Here is a 24,281-nt window from a genome sequence, read left to right as displayed (position 1 = left end):
CAGAACCCACCATGCTTACTAATTATGCCTGGGCTTCTAAGATCCGACCGGGGAGGCCTCAGTGTCTCCTCTCCTTCGGGAGAACGGAAGGACGCCTGCGGCCTATGTAAGTGGTGCAAACTTCTTGTCTTGAAGTTTTATTGGTCTCCCGCGTAAACCAAGCTACTCAGCCTCTTTTCTCCACTGGATTTTCCTACTGAGCTATCCTCATCCTATTACTCTTTATATCTTTGATAAAATATTTAAATAAATAGGTCGCCGACACCGTCCCCGCTTCGAATACCCTGGATCAGCCGGGGCAGGACCCCGGCAGAGTTCCTTCTGCTTGCACCCATAACAGTCCTTTACTGTCTATTCACCAATGAAATTGTCATCCCCTATCCAATCTTATCCAAAACCTGGAAATGAGTTTTAACTCAGAAACCTGATTGGCTTAATTTTGTCTAGGATTCATGGATTCTTGAAATTGTGAAGAATCTTAAAAGATTTGTAAGAAACATTTTTCCAGCAAAAATTTACCTGCCTCTCCAGTCATTTGGACACAGAAAGACAAGCTTCTGAAACAGACTGATTGGCAAACCCATTGTATTTTTGCCTTATTGGCCCTTCCAACCACACCACATGCTTTTGGATTTCATTTTTTCTGATGTTATTTTTATAGATTTACTGCTTTTTTGCTGTTGTCTATATTTAGGTGGCACCAGCAGTAAGAATCCAACTGCCAGTGCAGGAGACACAGGAGATACAGGTTCAAGCCTCAGATTGGGAAGATCCCCTGGAGGAGGAAATGGCAACCCACTCTAGTATTCTTGTCTGAAAAATCTGACAAAGCACACAGAACACAGCTGCTTTATAATGTTGTGTTAATTTCTGTTGTACAACAATGTGAATCAGCCATAATTATATATATATAATTCCCTCCCTCTTGAGCCTCTCTCTCCCCTTCCATTCCCCCCAACTAGGTTATCACAGAACACCAGGCTTGACTTCCTGTGTTATACAGCATTTTCCCAGTAGCCATATATTTTCCTCATGGTAGTGTATATATGTTAATGCTACTCTCACAATTCATCACACCCTCCCCTTGCTCCCCCTACCCTGATGTGTCCACATGTCTGTTTTCTACATCTACATCTCTGTTCCTGTGCTGGAAATAGGTTCATCGGCACCATTTTTCTAGATCCCACCATTTTTCTAGATCCCATATATATGCATTAATATGCTGTGTTTGTTTTACTCTTTCTGACTTACTTCACTCTTTTTAACAGGCTCTAGGTTCATCCACCTCATTACGACTGACTCAAATTCTTCCCTTTTTATTTCTGAGTAATATTCCACTTGCAATGAGACCTATTTTCTTTAATGAGACATCAGTGGCTACAAACTGCAAGGCAGCCAAAATTGACAGAATTAGCCCAAGCATGTAAATAAAGAAACAAACTAAAAATGCAAGAATCAAATAGAAACAATAATGGTGACTTTATTAAAAGAACCTCAAACTAGAAACAAACCAACAGCCAAACAGTGGATGGATAACACACACACACACACACATATAATTTCATGTATGAATATCATATTCATACATGGAATTCTATTGAGCATATTGAACAATAAAAAAGGATAGATACTAGTGCACTGATAAGCAACATAGATGACATAACCACAAGCTAGGTGGGAAAAAATGACAGCTACAAAGAGCATATACAGTTTGTTCCATTTTCATAAAATTACAGAAAGGACAAATCTAAACAACTAGCGTAAGACATGAAGTAGCTACAATAATACATAGTTGGTAATGGTTTAAGTGCAAATAGATTTGAGGAGTATTGGGGTAATGGAAATGTTTCTTATCTTGATTGTGATCATGCTTACATAGGTTTATGTATTTTTCAAAATAATGGGCATGCACATCTAAAATAGATGTATTTTATTTTACATAAATTATACATCCATTGTTAATTCAATTTTTATAATGAAGCAGAAAAAAAAAAAAATGTGACCAGTAAAAAGGGCACAGGTTTAGAAAGTAAACTTTGCAAACTTCAAGAAAGTAGGAATAACCTTGGTTGCTTTCTCCCCCGCCAGTTTATGAGTTGAATGATTGTCTTGTATTCAGAGCTTAACAAATATTACTTGATTAGTGAATGAAATCTTCCCTGGTGGCTCAGACGGTAAAGAATCAGCCTGCAATATAGGAGACCTAGATTCAATCCCTGGGTTGGGAAGATCCCCTGGAGAAGGGAATGGCAACCCACTCCAGTATTTTTGCCTGGAAAATCCCAGGGACAGAGGAGCCTGGTGGGCCACAGTCTGTGGGGTCACAAAGAGTTGGATACGACTCAGTGACTTACACTCATGCAGTGAATGAAACTTAAAGGAACCAACATCTAGGCAGGGATATCTCAGAACCACTCTCTGGGGGACTTGCCTTCCATATACATCCTTTGCTTTGATCCTATCCTCATCCCTCTTGCTCTTACCTTAACCACTCAGTGATATATTTGGCCCATTGCCCTTCGTACATGGCCTGCACTCTTTCTCTCCTTGTGTTTGGAATAAGTTTGAAAGAGCTGACTAAATGTATTTAGAAAATAAGTGTGACAAAGGGCAAAGTTATATTTTTTCTATAAGAGTTTAGATAGAAAGTGAGGTAACTAAAGAAGTATGGAATTTCTTGCCCACATTAAAAAAGAGGGGAAAAAAAGGATTTAAACAAGACGGGGACCATCAGAGTTTCAAATAACAACAATGATGTCAGAAATGACTATAATGAGAAGTCTGTCGATATGACAACAAATCCAATTTGGATAAGGTTGCTTTGTCTTGGTTTGATTTTCATTGAGCACTTTGCATGTAAGAAAGTCAACTTTGTCATGACCATTGTCCCAAAGGAGCTTAAATATTAGAAGATGTACAAAGACCTAAGTAGCTGTAATTCAGGGAAAGAAGTAATGTATACTTGTAGCAGAGCACAGCTGAAGCACTGTCTGGATTCAGACCAGGGAGAGACTCCTTCCTCCTTATGGATCAGGGAAGCCTTCTGGAGGATATGGCATCAGAAATGGGCTTTGAAGGTTGAGTACTACTAAGAAAATTTAGATTACAAGGAAGGTATTCCATGCAGAGTTACAGAAATTAAAATAGCTTGCATTAACAAATTATTATAAAGTAGAAGCAGAAAAAAAAAATGGAGAGGAGAAACAGTGGCATCACTATGTTCTCTTAGGCTTCTGGGCTGTTGGGTACTCATTCAGATTGGTAAGGCATGGTGAAGAATCTCATGGGATGTCTTGATATGAACTGTGAAACAAGAGAAATGGGGAGAAATTCTAAATAAGATGGAAATAGTGGTTGAGGAAGAGGAGAGAGGTCAAGAGAAGAAAGCTAAGAGAAGTAAAAATGAAATGGAACATAAAATAAGAAATTGCAAAGAGAGGAGAAATACAAAAAACTCACCAGTGCTTCCTAGTCCATAATGCAAGGATCATCAAAAGCATTAGGGGCACGATCACTGCCAATGATATCAAGTTCATGGAAAGATGATGCCCTGTGAATATTAGAGAGACACCTAGATGTCATAATAAACCCACTGCCAATTTTGCTCTATCTATTGATTTGCCTGCCTTAGCATACAAACTAGGCATAAGTCCCATCAATTATCTTATTTAGCCACTTTATTCTCATACTTGTTGGGAAGGATTCTTCATCTCCCCACTAAGCTCTTATATCTGAGTGTCCCTCATATTCCATTTCTGCATTTCTGTAATCATCTCTATTAATTCCTTCTTAATATCTCTCTCACTTAGTTCTGCCATCATCAAACTTTCTTTTGCCCTGATTTCTAGGCTCAAGAATCACCTGTGCACACTTAAAAATTCCATCTTACTTATCCCAGTAGAGAAAGATGTCCTGGTCTCCTAGACTGCTATGCCTCACCTGGCAAGAAAAGCCAGTTGCCTCCTCAGCCTCCACATGCATGATCATGTGAAGATCCCATCAACATTGGGCAGAACATGACCCTGCTAAGTTCCTGGCTGCTCCTGTTCACCCCACATCCATGTCACCAAAACAGGCTTTGGGTAGAAGCCAGAGACGTGACAAGCTAGCAGTAGCTGACTTGACCCAAGGATGGGGCTACTCGTCAGCCAAGCCTCTGGTCTCACTGGAAAAGGCATTAAAAATATTCATATGAGGACTCTAACAGACAGTTTAGGGACAAAATATCCACAGTAATATTAAAGTTCCTCTAGGAACTTTTGCCCAGCAACCCCTCTCCCTCTTGAACTATTCCTTCCTAATTTTGAAAGGAATGGTAGAAAGGAACAAGACTTATATAGAAAGATCTTAGAAAAGGGGCTGTACCAACCTTGCCTCTAGAGATACATCTTGCCTGCATTGAGGAGACCCAAGAGAAATTGGGGACAGATGTTGCTGATGAGTTTATGCACTGTTTCCTTGATGCCTTCATGCTGATTGATTAGATCACAGACACTCTGGGCCCCACTCTTACCCTCTGGAGATGGTACCCATGACATGGTTTGGAAACTCAAGAAATCTGACCCTTGATAAGCTGCCTGAAAAAACCCTTTTGTGGTTTCCCTAGAATGCAGCTCACAGTCAACTCTCACCTGTAATTCAAAGGGATCTGGGAAGAGGGAGGAAGAAGAAAGAGAAATTAATGAAAACAATGAGAGGAACTATATGGGAACCTGAGACTTATTTTTTAAAATGTAGAGAAAGAGATGGTTTTATAAGTGTATAAGGGTGAGTCGATGATATATTCATTCAGGAACAGGGAAGGGAAGAATTGGTGGGATTGGGAAAAGGGCATAAGGGACAAATGCCAAGAACTGAGGGTTTGATTTGAATAAGTTGGAGGGTAAATGATAAGTGAGGTTCATGGTATAGGTTAGGGGAGGGTGAAGAGGAACTCATGTGAGGGAGGGGAGAGAACAACATTCCTAGGTGCATGAAATGAATCATAATGGTTGTTGGACTATGAACATAGACTTAAAGTAACTGAGTAGAAGAAGAGATGATATTTTAAGGGAGTCAATATTATAGAGCTCAGTAACTACTATCCTTTCCTACCTCCTGAATTCAAATCCAAATGAGATAAAGATAGAGAGCAATTGATATATGGATCAAATTGTCAACTTCACTTCTGATAAATCTTCTAGATGATTGCCCTTAACTGTATAATCCAAGTAATGTTGCTGGTATTGAAAACCAAATGAAGTAGACTTATTTACTCTTATAAATGGATTATTTGTGTCCCCTCTAAACTCACATGTTGAAACCCCTACCCCCAAAGTGGTTATACTTGGAGATGATGACTCTAAGAAAGTAGAGTTAAATGAGGTCTTAAGAGTGGGGTCTTATATGAAAAGGCACAGAGTGAGTTCCCTCTTCCTCCTTTCTCTCTCTCTCTCTCTGTCTCTCCTCACATGCACTGAGTAAAGGTCATCTGAAGACATATCAGGAAGGTGGCTATCTACAAGCAAGCCAGAAAGAGAGCCTTCACAAGAAATCAAGTTCTCTTGTATTGCTAGTCTCGTGAACTGTGAGAAAGTATGTCTGTGGTTGAAGCCACCCAGGCTGTGTGTTTTCCTCTGCAGCCCAGGCAGACTAATACACTTACCTAGTCCAAGAAGTGCTAGAAAGCCTCTAAGCAAACCCTCCCCAAGGGTCTGGTCGAGTCAAGGGATGAAGGAGGAAACCAGAACTGACACTTGTGAGAGCAGCTTGACTCCAGAGGCAAAGGGCAGGAAGAAGCTGTTGAGACATATCACAGACCCAGTTTCTTTCCTAGACTCACCAGTGAACTAATTCTATTTCTTATTTTCATAAGAAAGAATAGGACTGAGAAAAGAAATTTAAAAATATTTAAGGAATTCTCCTTCAGAGGAATTAGAAGGTGTCATCCAATTCCATGATAATAATATTCAGTCAATCTGAACAGAAAACTAGTAATGCACACTCTTTGCAAACCTCTCTCTCCTGACTGACTCCTCACAGTCACCACTGCATTTCTCTCCATAATCTGTAAAATCTGCCTCTTTATCTCTAACCCTACTATCATATAGTCCGTACTTTCATCATGTGTGACTCACGTCATTGCCATAATCCCTTATCTAGACAATGCAATCCAAATCCTCTCCCTCTCTGTTCAGCACTCTGATTCAGAGTTGCTATGTAAAATGCACATCTGATCTTGTCAAACTCATAATTAAAATACTTCAATTGCCTTCATGAAAAATAATCCAAACTCCTACATATGCCAGTATTATACACAAAGGCTCATATTTTAATATATCATTCCCCAAGAAAAAGGTTGGAGGAAGTGGAAGAAGTAGGATTTGTGAGAAGGGAAATTTGTACCAGTGAACAATTTGTACCAGTGAACAATTATTAACAGAGATCCAAGAGCCTGAAAATCTCCAATAGGGAGAGAAAGAGGTGGTTATATAGGCCCTCTAGATACACATGATCCCCAAAGAATAACCTGAGATGGCTGGAACATCTTCTGATTAGAATCCAGCCTGTCTGAGGGCCCTGCCTTTTCTGGGGGTGTCAGTGCTCTTCCTCTGTCACCCACCTTCCCCAGGCTCCCTCTTCTCACTCTATTGGTGCTCAGGTTATAGATGTGCTCACGCTCACCTTTGCCTGGGCTCTTACCTGGCCCTCCACCAAGCTCATGTCAGCAAGTGGTTCCCCCCTAGGGATCACTGTCCTCAGCACTCCACTGGCATGTGTCCACCCCACAGTGTCACACTCTACTCCATCATCCCCTCTCTGCCAGCAGAAACTTCACCCTCTGCCCACTTTCCTGCTCAAGAAACCCCACTATTTCTCAGAGTCACATGCCTTTCCCTGAAGTTTCATTTCCCCATCAGCACTTCTTCATGTGATTCTCTCCCCTTCCTGGTTCCCAGCAGCAGTCTCAGCTTCTGTTCTGGGTCCTCCTGCCTCTCATATCTGCAGCAGTGAAAAGTCCCATCCTGAGATCTAGGATAAACCCCTTACTAGAATGCATTGATTACTGTCTTTGGTCTCAGTTTCTCCCACTGTAAAATGATTGGACTAAAATAATTTTATATTCTCCAGTTCTGTTTCAATTTTAACATTCTTTGAGTTGGTCTGTGTTCATATTCATCTTTATTTACATAGTTTTTCCAGCTCTGCCTCCTGGTCCTCATTTCTTACTTACTTTATTATGACTCCATGATGTTCTCTATTTACCTTTAATCTGAGTGCCTAGGGTCTCATCTCTATTTTAACAGCACTCCTCCCTAATTTCCCTATCCATTCTTTCTAAACTCTGCTCACCACCTCAGTTAAATTTGAAAGCCTAGAGTATTTCCACATCACTTGACCCTTCAATTTCCATGCTTAAATATGTGCATGACAAGTAAGATGCTTTTTTTGCAAGACTGAAGCCAGGAAAGAATAACAACAACAACAACAAAAACTACTATAAAAATGTAGATATTCTGGATAAACTATAGTTTTATAAATTATTTATTCAACATATGCTCACCTCATAAGATTAAAGAAATTGTTCAGAAAACAATCAAATGAGACATTGGAAATTAGAGCTGGAAATGAACATTAACACTTGAACTTCCCAGAGTGTTGTCAAGGGTTGATTCCCAAGGGCTTTGGCTACACTAGCCATACAGATGATGAGGTAGTCTTGAGACCTCCAAAAAAAGATACAAGTTGGGCATGAGATTGTCTATTTTTTTTTAATAATTTTATTATTTTTTTTTATTTTTTAACTTTACAATATTGTATTGATTTTGCCATATATCTACATGAATCTGCCACAGGTATACACGTGTTCCCCATCCTGAACCCTCCTCCCTCCTCCTTCCCTGTACCTTCCCTCTGGGTCATCCCAGTGCACCAGCCCGAAGCATCTGGTATCGTGCATCGAACCTGGACTGGCGACTCATTTCATACATGATATTATACATGTTTCAATGCCATTCTCCCAAATCATCCCACCCTCTCCCTTCCCACAGAGTCCAAAAGACTGTTCTATACATCAGTGTCTCTTTTGCTGTCTCGTACACCGGGTTATTGTTACCATCTTTCTAAATTCCATATATATGCGTTAGTATACTGTATTGGTGTTTTTCTTTCTGGCTTACTTCACTCTGTATAATAGGCTCCAGTTTCACCCACCTCATTAGAACTGATTCAAATGTATTCTTTTTAATGGCTGAGTAATACTCCATTGTGTATATGTACCACTGCTTTCTTATCCATTCATCTACTGATGGACATCTAGGTTGCTTCCATGTCCTGCTATTATAAACAGTGCTGCGATGAACAGTGGGGTACACGTGTCTCTTTCAATTCTGGTTTCCTTGGTGTCTATGCCCAGCAGTGGGATTGCTGGATCATAAGGCAGTTCTATTTCCAGTTTTTTAAGGAATCTCCACACTGTTCTCCATAGTGGCTGTACTAGTTTGCATTCCCACCAACAGTGTAAGAGGGTTCCCTTTTCTCCACACCCTCTCCAGTATTTATTGCTTGTAGACTTATGGATTGCAGCCATTCTGACTGGCATGAAATGGTACCTCATAGTGGTTTTGATTTGTATTTCTCTGATAATGAGTGATATTGAGCATCTTTTCATGTGTTTGTTAGCCATCTGTATGTCTTCTTTGGAGAAATGTCTATTTAATTCTTTGGCCCATTTTTTTGATTGGGCCGTTTGTTTTTCTGGAATTGAGCTGTTGGAGTCGCTTGTATATTTTTGAGATTAGTTGTTTGTCAGTTGCTTCATTTGCTATTATTTTCTCCCATTCTGAAGGCTGTCTTTTCACCTTGCTTATAGTTTCCTTTGTTGTGCAGAAGCTTTTAAGTTTAATTAGGTCCCATTTGTTTATTTTTGCTTTTATTTCCAATATTCTGGGAGGTGGGTCATACAGGATCCTGCTGTGATGTATGTTGGAGAGTGTTTTGCCTATGTTCTCCTCTAGGAGTTTTATAGTTTCTGGTCTTACGTTTAGATCTTTAATCCATTTTGAGTTTATTTTTGTGTATGGTGTTAGAAAGTGCTCTAGTTTCTTTCTTTGACAAGTGGTTGACCAGTTTTCCCAGCACCACTTGTTAAGGAGATTGTCTTTAATCCATTGTATATCTTTATCTCCTTTGTCAAAGATAAGGTGTCCATAGGTGCGTGGATTTATCTGTGGGCTTTCTATTTTGTTCCATTGATCTATATTTCTGTCTTTGTGCCAGTACCATACTGTCTTGATGACTGTGGCTTTGTAGTAGAGCCTGAAGTCAGGCAGGTTGATTCCTCCAGTTCCATTCTTCTTTCTCAAGATTGCTTTGGCTATTCGAGGTTTTTTGTATTTCCATACAAATTGTGAAATTATTTGTTCTAGCTCCGTGAAGATTACTGTTGGTAGCTTGATAGGGATTGCATTGAATCTATAAATTGCTTTGGGTGGTATACTCATTTTCACTATATTGATTCTTCCAATCCATGAACATGATATATTTCTCCATCTATTAGTGTCCTCTTTGATTTCTTTCACCAGTGTTTTATAGTTTTCTATGTATAGGTCTTTAGTTTCTTTAGGTAGATATATTCCTAAGTATTTTATTCTTTTCATTGCAAAGGTGAATGGAATTGTTTCCTTAATTTCTCTTTCTATTTTCTCATTATTAGTGTATAGGAATGCAAAGGATTTCTGTGTGTTGATTTTATATCCTGCAACTTTACTATATTCATTGATTAGATTTTCTATTACATCCTCAGTAAGACTGGACCAGAAAAAAAAATCCACCCTACTAAACAGGAAGATAAAAAGAAATCTTGTGGTTACTTTATGCTCTAGCTAGAATTTTTTTTTAAATTATTCTTAGAAAAAACATGATCACAGGTTTTCCTTCACATGAATTTAACATTGAATAATATTCACTCAATTTGAAATGCCCAACTCAGGAAACTAGTATTAACAAGTGGTTCTAGGCAAGAAAGGATGAATAGAGTGCAGAGAATTTTTACGACAGTGAAAATTCTCTTTACAATATTAAATGAAGGATACATTTATCCAAACCCATGCAATATACAACACCAAGAGTGAATTCTGAGGTAAGCTGTGGACTTTGGGTGATTATGATGTGTCAATGTAGATTATCCTTGGTAAAAAAAAAAAAGCGCCATATTGAAAGTGATGTTGATGATGGTGAGGAAATGAGTATGTATGGGCAAATTGTACACTTTCCTCTCAATTTCCTTGTATCCCTAAAAACTGCTCTAAAACATAGTCTTAAAACAAATTTTAAAATTTACATTGGTAGCAATAAATTGTGAAACGAAAAAGGAGTTCTAAACAATCAATAAAAAAGAAAAACAAATCTGATCAATTTATGCTAGAGATAGACTGAATGATCTTTTCGTTTCCTGGAGAAAATGATATAACAAATTGCTATCATAAAAGGCAATCAAAAAGCATGTAGCTAAACATGTAGGGGATATACTATTAGAGGTATGTCTATGTTAATTTCAAAATTATCTTATTTTTCTGAATAATATATTTCTGGTATTTGTCAACTTTTAAAAAACCTGGAGTTTACTGTCATTTCTCTCATGTCTTATAAGTCTTAGCTATCTTACAACAACAACAAAGAAGTGGCTCTAAGCTGGTCACTTGGCAGAAGCAAAAAAACAAGGAAAATTTAGGGATCCACAGATAATGCAGTCTTCTTTTGTCTAATATAGGTAATGCTTGTTTTGCACACTTTCAATACACACAAATTTTAGTTACCAGGGTTTCTTTAAATAACACCAATTCCCCAACAGCATAGCTCAAATTTCAGTTGCCACATTATATTAAATGTAAGTAAAGTACAAAATTACTAATTTTTAGTTTCATGAATCACTATGGAAATAACTAAATAATCCATAATCACTATGGAAATAATCACTATGGAATAATAAATAAGCATGCAATCAATAACTAATGATATCACTGACAAGTCACTATGAATCACTGACAAATCACTATGAATCACTATGGAAATAACTAAATAATCCATAATCACTATTGAAATAATCACTATGGAAATAATAAATAAGCATGCAATCAATAACTAATGATATCACTGACAAATCACAACCCTTCACAAAGTTTATCATTGAGTATTATTCTTTTCCATGAACAGACATCAAAGGGTATGCTTGATTGTTTCCTTGTATTTCAATAATAAATTCTGTGACATTTTAAATGAATAATAATAAAACAATGAATTGACCAACAAATATAAAAATGAAAATGCTGGAAATGAGATTTGAGCTGAATGTTAATGAAGTCATTGAAGAAACAGCTGGCCTGAAGAAGATGGATATTGCCACTGGTTGAGAAATTATAGATATGAACCCAGATAGAGGAACTTATCAACATAAATGAGGAGAATGGTTGTTATAAAATTGATGAACGTGTCTCAAATGAAGTTATGCCTGTGGAAGACTTCAGTTTTAAGGAAATTTCAGAGATACTCCCCAAAACTGAAAACAAGTATAAAATGTTGGAACCTGATTCAAACTTAGAAAGAATTATGAAAATTCACCAAGGCATAGAAAAAATATTTTATAAATTATATGATAAGAATAAAGTAAGCATGGGTCAAACGACTGTTGGTAAATTTTTACAAAGAATTAAAACACTCATTCTGGATGTTAAGTTTGTAACTCTGTAGACATTACTTTGCCAAAAAAGGTCTGTCTAGTCAAGGCTATGGTTTTTCCAGTGGTCATGTATGGATGTGAGATTTGGACTATAAAGAAAGCTGAGCCCCAAAGAATTGATGCTTTTGAACTGTGGTGTTGGAGAAGATTCTTGAGAGTCCCTTGGACTTCAAGGAGATCCAACTAGTCCATCCTAAAGGAGATCAGTCCTGGGTGTTCATTGGAAGGACTGATGTTGAAGCTGAAATTCCAATACTTTGGCCACCTCACGCAAAGAGTTGACTCATTGGAAAAGGCTCTGATGCTGGAGGGATTGGGGGCAGGAGGAGAAGGGGACCACAGAGGATGAGATGGCTGGATGGCATCACAGACTCAATGGATGTGAGTTTGAGTGAACTCCAGGAGTTGGTGATGGACAGGGAGGCCTGGCATGCTCGATTCATGGAGTCGCAAAGAGTCAGACATAACTGAGCAACTGAACTGAACTGAACTGAACTGATAGGTTTTATGTCATCAAGTTCTTATTTTCCTTTGTCTTTAGAAACTTTTTGAATTTCTTTTTGATTTCATTGGTTGTTTAGATGCCCTCTGTTTAGTGTCCACATGCCTGTGTTTTTGTAGGGATTCTTTTTGTAGTTGATTTCTAATCTCATAGCATTGTGATCAATTATTTTTATAGCAATCAGAAAAGATCCTTGATATGATTTCAATTTTCTCAGCTTTACTGAGGTTTGTTTCATGGCCCAGCATGTGATCAGTCCTGGAGAATGTTCCATGTGCTCTTGAGAAGAAAGTGTATTCTGCTGCTTTTGGATAGAATGCTCGATAAATATCAGTAGAGTCTATCTATTCTAATATGCTCTTTAAGGCATGTATCTCCTTTCTGTCTGGATGCTCTGTCTATTAATGGACAAAGCATGTTAATGTCACCCACTATTATTATGTTACTGCCAATTTCTCCTTTTAGGTCTGTTAATATTTGCCTCATATATTGTGGTGCACCTATGCTGGGTAGATATATATTTGCAATTGCTATATCTTCTTCTTGGATTGATTCCTTGATCATTCAGTTCAGTTCAGTCACTCAGTCGTGTCCGACTCTTCACGACCCCATGAATTGCAGCATGCTAGGCCTCCCTGTCCATCACCAACTTCTGGAGTTCACTCAGACTCATGTCCATCGAGTCAGTGATGCCATCCAGCCATCTCATCCTCTGTCGTCCCCTTCTCTTCCTGCCTCCAATCCCTCCCAGCATCAGAGTCTTTTCCAACGAGTCAACTCTTCGCATGAGGTGGCCAAAGTACTAGAGTTTCAGCTTTAGCATCATTCCTTCCAAAGAAATCCCAGGGCTGATCTCCTTCAGAATGGACTGGTTGGATCTCCTTGCAGTCCATGGGACTCTTAAGAGTCTTCTCCAACACCACAGTTCAAAAGCATCAATTCTTCGGCGGTTATGCAGTGTCATTCTTTGTCTCTTGTAATAGTCTTTATTTTAAAGTCTATTTTATCTAAGTATTGCTACTCCAGCTTTCTGATTTCCATTTACATGGAATATCTTTTTCTATGTCCTCACTTTCAGTCGGTTTGTGTCTCTAGATCTGAAGTGGGTCTCTTGTGTATATACAGGCCTTGTGTTTTTATCCATTGAGCCAGTCTATGAATTTTGGTTGAAGTATCTAATCCACTTATATTTAAGGTGATTATCAATAAGTATGTTTTTATTGCCAGTTTGATGACTGTTTTGTATTTTTTTTTTTTTTGTAGGTCTTTTTTCTACCTTACTCTTTAGTTCTCTTCTCTTGCAATTTGATGACTATCTTTAGTGTTGCATTTGGATTCCTTTTTCTTTTGTGTGTTTGTCTATTATAGATTTTTGATTTGTAGTTACCATGAGGTTTTGACATAGTAGCCCCAGAGCCCCCCATTTATTTTATGTACACACACACACACACATATGGTTGTTTTAAGTTGCTGATCTCTTAATTTCAAGTGCATTTCAAACATCCTGCATTTGTACCCTCCCTTCTCACAGTTACTGGTTTAAATATTTGTGTGTAGATGATTTTCTATCTTTACTGTATGTTTGCCTTTTCTGTGAGGTTTCCCATTTCATAACTATTTTGTTTCTAATTGTGGCCTTTTCTTTTCTGCTTATAGAAGTTCTTTTAGCATTTGTTGTAAAGCTTGTTTGGTGGTGCCAAATTCTTTTAGATTTTGCATGTATGCTTTTACTTTTTCTGTAAAATCTGAATGAGAGTCTTGTTGCATAGAGTATTTTTATTTGTAGGATATTCTTCCTTCCATCTCATTTTGTCTAAATTTCTACTTGCATTTTAATATCTGTGGAAGGTTAATTATGTTTCTTGACCTGGGAGAAGTGGTCTTCTATAGCAGATGCATTATATGTTCCATAAGTACACTATCCTCTCATCACCCAAGGGCCAGGTACCAGCTGATGCCAAGGAAAGTTCTGATCTGTGTTCGCAGAACTTGGTTCTGCAGGTTGCTGGTTTGTAGGGGTTTTGTTTCTGATGTCTGCCCTAAGGTGTGTGAGGCTGGTCTAGACACTTTTGCAGGTTTCCTGATGGGAGGGACTGGTGCCTACCCATTGGTGAATCGAGGTGAGTCTTTGCCCTCTGGTGGGCAGGGCTGCATCAAGCGGCAAGGCTAGAAGTGCCATGGGCTCAGGAAGTCTATAAGCAGCCTGTCTGCTGATGGATGAAGCTGTGTTTCTCTCATGTTGATTGTTTGGCCTGAGACATCTCAGCAATGGAACCTAAAGGCTGTTGGGTGGGGCCAAGTCTTAACGCCAAAATGGTGGCTTCCAGGAAAGCTCACAGATGAATATTCTTCAGTACCTCCACCACCAGCGTCTTTGTCCCCACACTGGGCCACAGCTGCCCCCACCTCCCCATGAGACCCTCTAAAACCAGTTGGCAGGTCTGGCCTGGGCCCCTATAAAGCCATTGCTTTTTCCCTTGGGTCCTGGTATGCATGAGACCTTGCATTCACCCTTCAAGAGTAAAGTTTCTCTTTCCTATGGAGCACCTGCATTCAAGCTCCACTAGCCTTCAAAACCAAATCCTCTGGAGCCTCTTCCTCCCAAGGCCAGATCCCCAGGCTGGGCATCCTGATGTAGAACTTAATGCTCTCTATCCTGAAGGAGAACTTCTGTGATATAATTGTTCTCCAGGTTGTAGGTTTTCCACTTGGGAAGTGTGGCATTTGATTATGTCACAAGGATGCCCTCCCTACCATTTTGTTGGGTTTCTTCTTTATGTTTTTGGATATAGAATATCTTTTTTGGTAGGTTCGGTAGTCTTTTTTACTGATGGTTGTTCAGCAGTTAGTTGTGATTTTGATGTGCTCCTGACAGGGGATGAACTCAAGGTCCTTTTACTCTGTCATCTTGTTAAGGTCCCACTGAAAGGGTGATATTTACATTGACCATTAAATGTTGAATGTAAGTTTCCGCAATAGACCTTGGTAGATAGAATGCAGCCTGGGTAGGGAAAGCAGCATCAGCAAAGCACTTAGACATGAAACAACATAGCAAGACTAAGGATGATCTTTCATATATTAATTTATTCTTCATTTTCACAATAATTTTTTCTCTATAGTTACAACAAAGGTTCCAGAAGCCTTTGTTAATTCTTTCCTACATTGAATTTATTCTTCTAAACTACAGACACCAACCTTCCATTTTATTCAAAATGAGTGAGAATGTATGGTAAAATTTTACCCCAACTTTCTATGTATCTTATAGATTTTCTTTGGTTTTTGTGTGTAAGTTAAACCTCCCTAGTAGATTCGATGTAGAAAAATTACTTTTTGTACTTTGGATTTATCTCAGTGAAATGAATTATTAAATATTTCACTCTATCATTTTCCTAGAAGTTTACTATGATTTCTTTTTTCAAATTAATTAATTTTTAATTGGAGAATAATTACTTTACAATACTGTGGTGGTTTTTGCCATACATAGACATGAATCAGCCATGGGTGCACATGTAAATAGCAATTTCATATAAATTTCAGATGATGATTGCATTTGCTTCCTTGCCTTAGAAAATTTATAGATAAAAATGAACTTATATACAAATAACATGGGTGCTATTGTCAAAATTTTTATTTACTCTTAGCAAAAAATAAATAATGCATATGTGTCAATACAATGAAAAAAAGTAAAGAGTTATAGGTAAACCTTTCATAAACCAAAATTATTAACTTTAAATTGATATTTAGCTAACATTCTGGATTAGTTAGGATCAAATTTGACTCCAAGTAACAGAAAATTAAAATGGAAGAAATATCTTTTAAAAGATACAGATATTTGAAAAAAAAAAAAAAGATAAATTTCTCTTGTGAAAAGACTAGAAGTAAGCAATTCAGATTTGTTATGTCATTTCATTGTTACAGAGTTGGTTCCAGTTTCCTCTTTTGCTTTGAGGGTTTTTTTTTTTTTTTTGGGTATTTTTGTTTTGCTTTGTTTTGTTTTGTCCTTTACCATACCTGAGCCTCACTCCAAAGGCAATCCCATTCTCTGAAACGGATGCCAGAGGTCCATCCATCAAACCCATATTATGCTGACAATAAAGAGAAAGGAAAAAGCTGAGCACACTCACCACCTTCCAATACTTCAGATCCCTTTGCAAAAGTTGTCAAATTGCATTGACTTGAGAGCACAGTCACATAACCACAACCAGTTAAAAAGGTGGTAAGATATATAATTTTATTCTGTCCAGCTAATGATTAAGCAGTTGATTTATTCTGGAGGAAGTGCAAAATAGATTTCATGAAAAAAATTAGTGGTCTTTGCCATATAGCACCGTTTGGCAATTCAACTGTCAATTTAGGGACATAAGTTAACAATTTGACTTAAATAGGTCATCTGGATATAGATCACTTTTTCAAAGACCATGAATGTTTTACTTAGGACACTTTAGATCAAAATTAAGGCTCATCCTCATTTTAAATATTTCCCTTTCTCAAGTTCTGTCTAGTATTCTCTCTGAAGTGGAAATTGCTGTGCATTGGGAATGGACAGAGTTGCAGGTAGGCCAACAAGTGCCTTTATATTAGAGCAGAGCCAAATTATATCTTGAGAAGAATCTTGGTCCTTGCTACAAGTACTACCAGCCTCCAGGGAGCAAACTTGAGATTCAAACAACAGGCCATGAGTGATCTCCAAAAGTTACAAGAAATTGCCAATTGCAAATTCCACCTACAACTCCACTGATTAAAGTTACTACTCTGCATTTATCAGATTTTATAAAACTGTCATACATATGGTGTATATTCGAGTAACAATCTAAAAGTCTCTGTTGCTGAAAAAGATTCAAATTAGTTCTACATAAACAATATTTATGGAAGACTTACAGTCTACTCATTTCTGTAGGTTATGTAAGATCTTCTATTGAATTTTCCAGAACATCAAAGAACTGCACAGGTGAACCAGATCCTACGTGCTGCATAGTTATTTTCTCCATTTAATTTTTAATGTATTTTAGACTGATATGCTCCCCCTACTTTGAGACTACAAACCAACAGGCCTGTGAACCTCATGAAGTTTACTGAAAGAACTTTCCTAAGAATATTGTTCCCTGAACCAAACAGTTTCTTCTCTATGGAAACTGACAAAAGAAATTTCCTTGAGGCCTCAGGACCAGGAAGAGCTGTCTTTACTGAACAACATATTTGTCTGTTTCTTCTAGACTCTGTGACTATGTAATTGATCAGTCTCACTCATCTTGTAGTCCTCTAATAATCCATGACCCACATATAGCCTATGCATAGGGTACCATGACACTTTCTTTTATAAGTTAATCCTTCTTGGGGTTAGCTTGTTTTACTGGCTACATATTCCCTTGGATTCTATTTCCATATTATAGCTGACATACTTTCAATATTATGTGCAAGTTTTATAAGTAATTTTTAATTATTTTTAGAGCTAACAAGTTACTGTGAATTTAAGTAGTATGATTTGGAGGCCTTCTGAAAATTCCAGTATTAAGTAGCTGAAGCTTTGTTTTAATCTCTACTGTCACCAAGTGGTAAAATATAGAAATGTATCCCTATCTAGAGCTTTTGTGAAAGTGTGAAAGTGCTAGTTGCTCAGTCATGTCCTACTCTTTGCCACCCCACGGACTCTAGCCTGCCAGGCTCCTCTGTCCATGAAATTCTCTAGGCAAGAATACTGGCGTGGGTATCCATTCACTCCACCAGGGGATCTTCCCAACCCAGGGTTCAAACTCAGGTCTCCAGCATTGGCAGGTGTATTCTTTATCATCTGAGCTACCAAGGAACCCCCATTTATAACTTTAATGGTTGCAAAAACCTTAACATTTTAAATCAGAGAGTCTTGAGGTCGCAGATATTTCAATACTTTTCATAGATATAAAAGTATTTTATTGCATAGTTTTGCTATAAAACTATGCAAACTATTGCATGAAGTGCAGTCTCTCAGTCGTGTCCAACTCTTTGTGATCCCATGGACTCTACCAGGTTCCTCTGTCCCTGGAATTCTCCAGGCAAGAATACTGGAGTGGGTTTCCATTTCCTTCTCCAGGGGATATTCCCGACCCAGGAATCGAAGCCAGGTCTCCTGCACTTCAGGGAAACACTTTACCATCTGAGCCACCAGGGAGTTTGCTATAAAACTAACAATATTGCGTAGTTTTGTGTTTGTTTTCCCTATTAAGATACTGCCTATTAGGAAACCCATTATCCTAATTCAAAATGTGGTGCTGGAGAGGACTCTTGAGAGATGCCTGACTAGCAAGGAGATCAAACCAGTAAATCATAAAGGAAATCAACCCTGAATGTTCATTGGAAGGACCGATGCTGAAGCTGAAGCTCCAATACTTTGGCCACCTGATGCAAAGATCCCACTCGTTGGAAAAGATCCTGGCTCTGGAAAAGATTGAAGGCAAAAGGAGAAGAGGGCAACAGAGAATAAGATGGTTGAATGGCATCACCAACTCAATGGACATGAGTTTGAGCAAACTCTGGGAGATGGTGAAGGACAGGGAGGCCTGGCATGCTTCAGTTCATGGGGTCACAAAGAGTCAGACACAACTTAGCAACTGAGCAAATCCAAATTCAGTCTCTATTCTATACAGCATCATTAAACATTTTCCAACTGTTGTTTTGTTGTGTTGTATTTTGCCTTTAGAATCATTAGTGCATTGTCGAATTATTCTCCATTTGTGATTCATGGATATCATTTGGTCTGAGCAGACTTCCTCTGTAAATGGCTTGATTGATTGACTTATCCCCATTCTCTTCTCTTCCCCACATTCTTACTGTATTATCCTTCTGTTTCTGTATGTTATTATAAAATGTGATGCTGTTTCTGATGAAAGTAATTGTAAACAACACAACCAGATAGGAGAATATACCATGTTTATTGCTTGGAAAAATTAATATTGGTAAAATGACCACACTACCCAAGGCACTGCACAATTTCAATGCAATCTCTATAAAGTACCAATGGAATTTTTTCATGAAACTAGAACAAATAATTTCAAGTATGAAAACATCAGTCAGTTCAGTTCAGTTCAGTCGCTCAGTTGTGTCCAGCTCTTTGCGACCCTATGAATCATAGCACAAAAGACCTCAAATAGCCAAAACAGTCTTGACAAAGAGCTGGAGGTATTTATGCTCCTCGATTTCAGTGAAGTGAAAGTGAAAGTATCAGTCACTCAGTTGTGTCCAACTCTTTGCAACCATGTGGACTGTATGGAGCCTGCCAGGCTCCTCTGTCCTTGGGATTCTCTAGGCAAGAATACTGGAGTGGGTTGCCATTTCCTTCTCCAGGGGATCTTCCCAACCCAGGGATTGAACCCCGGTCTCCTACATTGCAGGCAGATTCTTTACTGTCTGAGTCGCCATAGAAGCCCTCTTGACTTCAGAATACATTACAAAGCTATGGTAATCAAAACAATACGATATTGATAGAAAAAGAGACACAAAGATCAATGGCACAGAATAGAGACCCCAGAATTAAACCCATGGTCAATTAATCTACTATAAAGGAAGCAAGAATATACAATAAGGAAAAGGAAGCCTCTATAGTAAGTGGTACTTGGAAAGCTAGATAAATGTAAATAAAATGGAATTAGAATATTGTCTCACATCATACACAAAAATAAAATGGAATAAGACCTAAATATGAGACAAAAACCCATAAAACTCCTAGAAAAAAACAGGCTGAACACTCTTTGACATAAACTGCAGCAATATTTCCTTTGTTTCCTGAGACAATGGAAACTAAAGCAAAAATAAACAGACAGGACCGAATTAAACAAAAGTTTTTGCACAGAACAGGAAACCATGGACAAAATGAAAAGACAACCTACCCTAAATGGGAGTGCTTATTTGCAAATGACATGACCCAGTGAGGGGTTAATCAGAATACACAAACATTTCATACAACTCAGTATCATTAAACAATCCAATTTACAAAAAAATAGGAAGAAGACCTAAACAGATATTTTCCCCAAAAAGACATACAAACTAGCAAGGCAAAAATTTTCAGCTCAGAACACAGTGGTGATCTTTCTCTCCCCTACTACTTTATGCTCAATTTGCTCCTGATGCAAGATAAGTGCTTAATAATTATTTGTTGAATTGATCAATGAATCCTAAAATAACTGAAGTCTCTCCATGGCTTTCTCAACTCACACTGCCAATTTCGCTTATTAGTCATAAAGAGTCTATCTTCACTATTCACCAATTCTGCATGTGCTTATTTATCTGTCTGCTAAAATTTATTTTTAATGCTCAAATAAATACTCACAATGCTTTCACAGTCATTCATGGATGTGTGCAGAGTGGTACGAAATACCACCTGCCTCACAAGTTCCCAGATGAGAAAGGTGACTCCCTGCATTTTTCAGGTCTAAAACTGTAAACATATGCTTTCCACCATCTACTTAGGCCACATTTCCTGTGCATCTGTGCTCTTTGATGGTGATGTTGCTGTTTAAAACAGTCCTAAGGCAAAATGTTGAAGTGTTGTCTGGTGTTCCTAAGCACAGAAAGGTTGGGACATGTCTTATGAAGAAAACACACATGTAGATAAAGTTTTGTTCAAGTGCACATTGTAGGATTGTGAGCCATGAGTTCAGTGTTAATGAATCAACAGTGCAGTAAATCCAGGAAAACAGAAGGAAATTTATTGATTAGTAAGTGGAGCCACTCCAGAAAGCATTAAAGTAACATCTACAATGTTATGATGAAGCTCCTGAAGAGATGGAGAAAGAGCTAGATTTGTGGATTCTTGAGGTGTGACTGATTTTTGTTTGTTTCCTTTTTGTTGTTGTTGTTTTTAAAAGTATAGTGGACAGCACAGTGGTATGGCTGAAAGTCAAAGAAATTTATGATAGTGTTACCCAAGACCAAGAAAAGATTAAACACTTGGCTGGTATTTTATCATTAAGAAATACTGTATATAATTAATAGATTATTTTGAAATATATATATTTGCAGAATCACACATAAAGCTATGTATTTATTAGCTGATGAAAAATATTGTGACCAGAAGCTCATTGGAACCAAACCCTGCATTTGCCCTAGAAGCAATGGCTCAATTTTCACTAAATCAGCATTTCCTGTAAATTTAACAGAACATCATGAATAACAAGAATATGTTTTATGTAATCTCCTTGCCTTGATCAAAACTCTTGCCTTGATCCTCAATCCTGAGGATCAATACTCTTGTTCTTTTTGCTGAATTTAAATTAAAATGAATTTTAAACAGATTTTTATATGACACAGGATAGAAAAAATCTGCAAAATTACATTTAACTTATATCAATCATTAGGTAGAAATAAACAACAACCAAAACAGGTATACAAGGAGAGTGGAAAGGTCATCATCACTGTCCTATGTCTACATGTGTCCTGAGCTCTTGAGCTGCTGGGATCTCTTTCCAAAGGGAGAAGAGTGCTTTATTGGTTCACAGTGTGTCCTGATGAGCATAGAGATGGAAAAACCATCATTCTACATGGGATGGAGGTGAGAAGGAAGGGGCTGATAGATAAGAAGAAAGGGCTGAGAGGAGGAGGTGAAAATGAGAAAAGAGAGAAAAAAAAAGATGGGCAAGCAAGTGGAGACTGAGGGAAAGGGTAGGAAAAACGGACACAAAAACTCACCAGTGCTTCCTAAGCCAAAATACAAGACCTGTTAGGAGTACCAAGGGCACAATCACTGTCAAAATGATCCAACCCACAGAGCAGTGATGATCTGCGGATGGATGTGCACACAAGGGTGTCCTCTCAAACCCACCCACTGTTTTACTGCATTTCTGTGCTTTTCATTTGTTATTCAAGTATCTGTCTCAACAATCTTCTTCTTCCCTATTTCCTCTCCTATCCCTCATCAGAGATGACTCCATCTAACCTCCTTCCTATATCTATGGGGCTCTCATTTTCAACTCCCGTATTTCTTATTTTTATTCCTTTTGGGTCTGGAGTCCCTAGAATCCCCCAATTTTTCATCTAGCTCTCTTTCTCTGCTTGAGGACCACCTATTCCCATCCCAGCGGGGCTCCAGTTTTTCCTCGCCCCAGTAGAGGATGATGTCCTGGCCTCCTAGACTGCTGTGTCTCACCCGGCAACTCAGGCCAGATGCCTCACTGGCTTCCACATCCAAGGAAACCCGAAGATACCACGTCCCATCAGCTTTAGCCAAGACATCACTTTTCTGAGTGCCCTATTGCTCCTGCTCACCCCGCATCCACATCACCCAAATGGGCTTTGGGTAGAAGCCAGAGGCATGACAAACCAGCATCAGATGGCCAGGGCCAGGACTGGGGCCAAGGGAGAGCCAGGCCTTTTGTCTTACTGCATAGGACAGAGAAAATAGTCAGATGAGGATTCTAGTACAGACTCAGAGGTTCAGAGCTTCATGTCATTTTAGATGGACATACTTTTCCCACCGTTAGCAGTCGTCACCCATTATCCCCTCCCCCACTTGGCTCCTTGTTGGGAAGATGAGAAGGTGTGATTTTAGAACAAAAAATTTGTGGAGAGAGGGTGCAGGACTGACCTCATCTCTGGAAATATGCCTTTCCTGCCTCAAGAAGACCCAAGAGGAAACACGGGCAGATGTCATTCAGCAGCTTATGTATTTCCTGGGTGTGTCTGTAAAAGCTGAATAGTCTGCTGACCAACATGACTTGTCTGGAAGCTCAGCAGTTCTGATCCTTGATAAGCAAACTACACAAAGTCTATTGAGGCTTCACCAGCATGCAACTCACGGCCTTCTGTTATCTGTATTTCAAAGGGATCTAGGGAAGAGGAGTTACCAATCAGAGAAAAGAGGACATTAAAAGGAAAAAGTTAATCAAAAAATGTTGGAAGCAGAAAGAAAAGTTTAGAAGGTTTGAGGAAATGAAGCAAGATTGGCTTGACAAAAGTTCAAAGAAAAGGAAATTGGTGGTAGTTGGAGATTGAGAAAGAGATGAATGGCATGAGGAGAAGTGTTTGAAGAAGGCAATATAAAGGATGTAGATAATAGATAATAACATAATAAGGAAGGACTTAGTGAGACAGTGGGGAGTATAATAATCAAGAGTGAGTGGAATGCAATAGGTTATATTGAGTGTGTAAATACAGATTGCTGAAGAGATTGAATGGGGAAGAAAGTCACACTTTAAGGAGTCCATCATAGAGTGAGGAAACTGAAGGTATCTAGTCAGAGTCGAGTGAAAGGGGCTGTCACAGGTGACCACTGTTGGAATATAATAAACCACAAGCCTGCAGTCAATGAGAGGGAAATGTATAAGTAAGTAGCAGAAGTCTTGAACATTATAGGAAGACAGGGTCTGGATTATGAACCTTGCCCAACTGCTGTTCCATGGTAGGGAGAGGTAAGGTTCAGAATTGAGTGGAAATTGATTGGAGGATGTATATTAGAGAAATAAGAAACTCAGAGATACACACACACACACACACCTGGCACTGTATCCCCAATCCCCATTGAGGGAATGGAACTTACATTCAAGTTGCCATTTATTGACATTGTTGTGAAATACCTGCAAAACTATAGTGAATCTCCTGTGAGATACACTTTGCAGTTCCATTAACTCCTCATTGTTGAAGTTGCCCTTAGACCAAGGCCAAAGGTAAATGACTGTGTGAGAGCTGCTTTTCCAGCCGTGAGTCTGCAAGTCACCCAACTAAGCTGAGCCCAGATTTTGTACCCAGGGATGGTTGTAAAATCATAAAATCCAAATGTATTAGAAGGATATTGGCTCCTGGAAGCCTGTAGGAAAAGAACAAAGAGAATGAGAAGGGACATTGGGAAGGAGAGAGAATGGAGAAAGAAAGGTACCAAAGAGGGGAAACTTGGTATATAATAGAAAAGGCAAGCCATCGATATCTCAGTGGACATTTGGCTGCCCCAGGGTCCCAAGAGTTAGTTATATGCAGCCTTCAAGAGAGCACAGAGACCTGGAGTCAGGGATACTTAGAATGGAACTGGGCTGATAACTCTCAATCTCCAGCTTGGGGAAACCATTACACAGGCACACATGCATGCACGCACGTGCACACACA

The 24,281-nt window shown here is 38.6% G+C and overlaps 3 protein-coding genes across 3 annotated transcripts in view; all 3 read right to left on the bottom strand.

Annotated features, from left to right (window-relative positions):
- LOC102264591 (olfactory receptor 10R2) overlaps positions 1-2,527 on the bottom strand; it is a 35,408-nt gene extending 32,881 nt beyond the window's left edge. The window contains exon 1 of the mRNA XM_005901099.2: positions 2,484-2,527. Coding sequence (XP_005901161.2) covers positions 2,484-2,527 — 44 coding nt within the window. The remainder of the gene's footprint in view (positions 1-2,483) is intronic.
- Positions 1,481-23,926, bottom strand: LOC102268824 (T-cell surface glycoprotein CD1c; the record flags this gene model as incomplete). Its single annotated transcript, XM_070368710.1, is given in 6 exon segments — positions 1,481-3,303; positions 3,460-3,551; positions 3,895-3,995; positions 3,998-4,165; positions 4,370-4,648; positions 23,722-23,926. Coding segments are annotated over 6 exon segments (867 nt in total), but the record flags the coding sequence as incomplete, so codon positions are not given.
- LOC102288394 (T-cell surface glycoprotein CD1a) lies at positions 21,416-23,703 on the bottom strand. The gene is given in 6 exon segments (XM_070365603.1): positions 21,416-21,449; positions 21,876-21,966; positions 22,287-22,565; positions 22,771-22,898; positions 22,900-23,011; positions 23,679-23,703. Coding segments are annotated over 6 exon segments (669 nt in total).
- Positions 23,927-24,281: the final 355 nt, after the last annotated feature.

The sequence above is a fragment of the Bos mutus genome, chromosome 3 (genome assembly GCF_027580195.1).
Source record: "Bos mutus isolate GX-2022 chromosome 3, NWIPB_WYAK_1.1, whole genome shotgun sequence".
NCBI lineage: Eukaryota > Metazoa > Chordata > Mammalia > Artiodactyla > Bovidae > Bos > Bos mutus.
The sequence above is the reverse complement of the archived record's forward strand: the minus strand, read 5'-3'. Positions and strand labels throughout refer to the sequence as shown.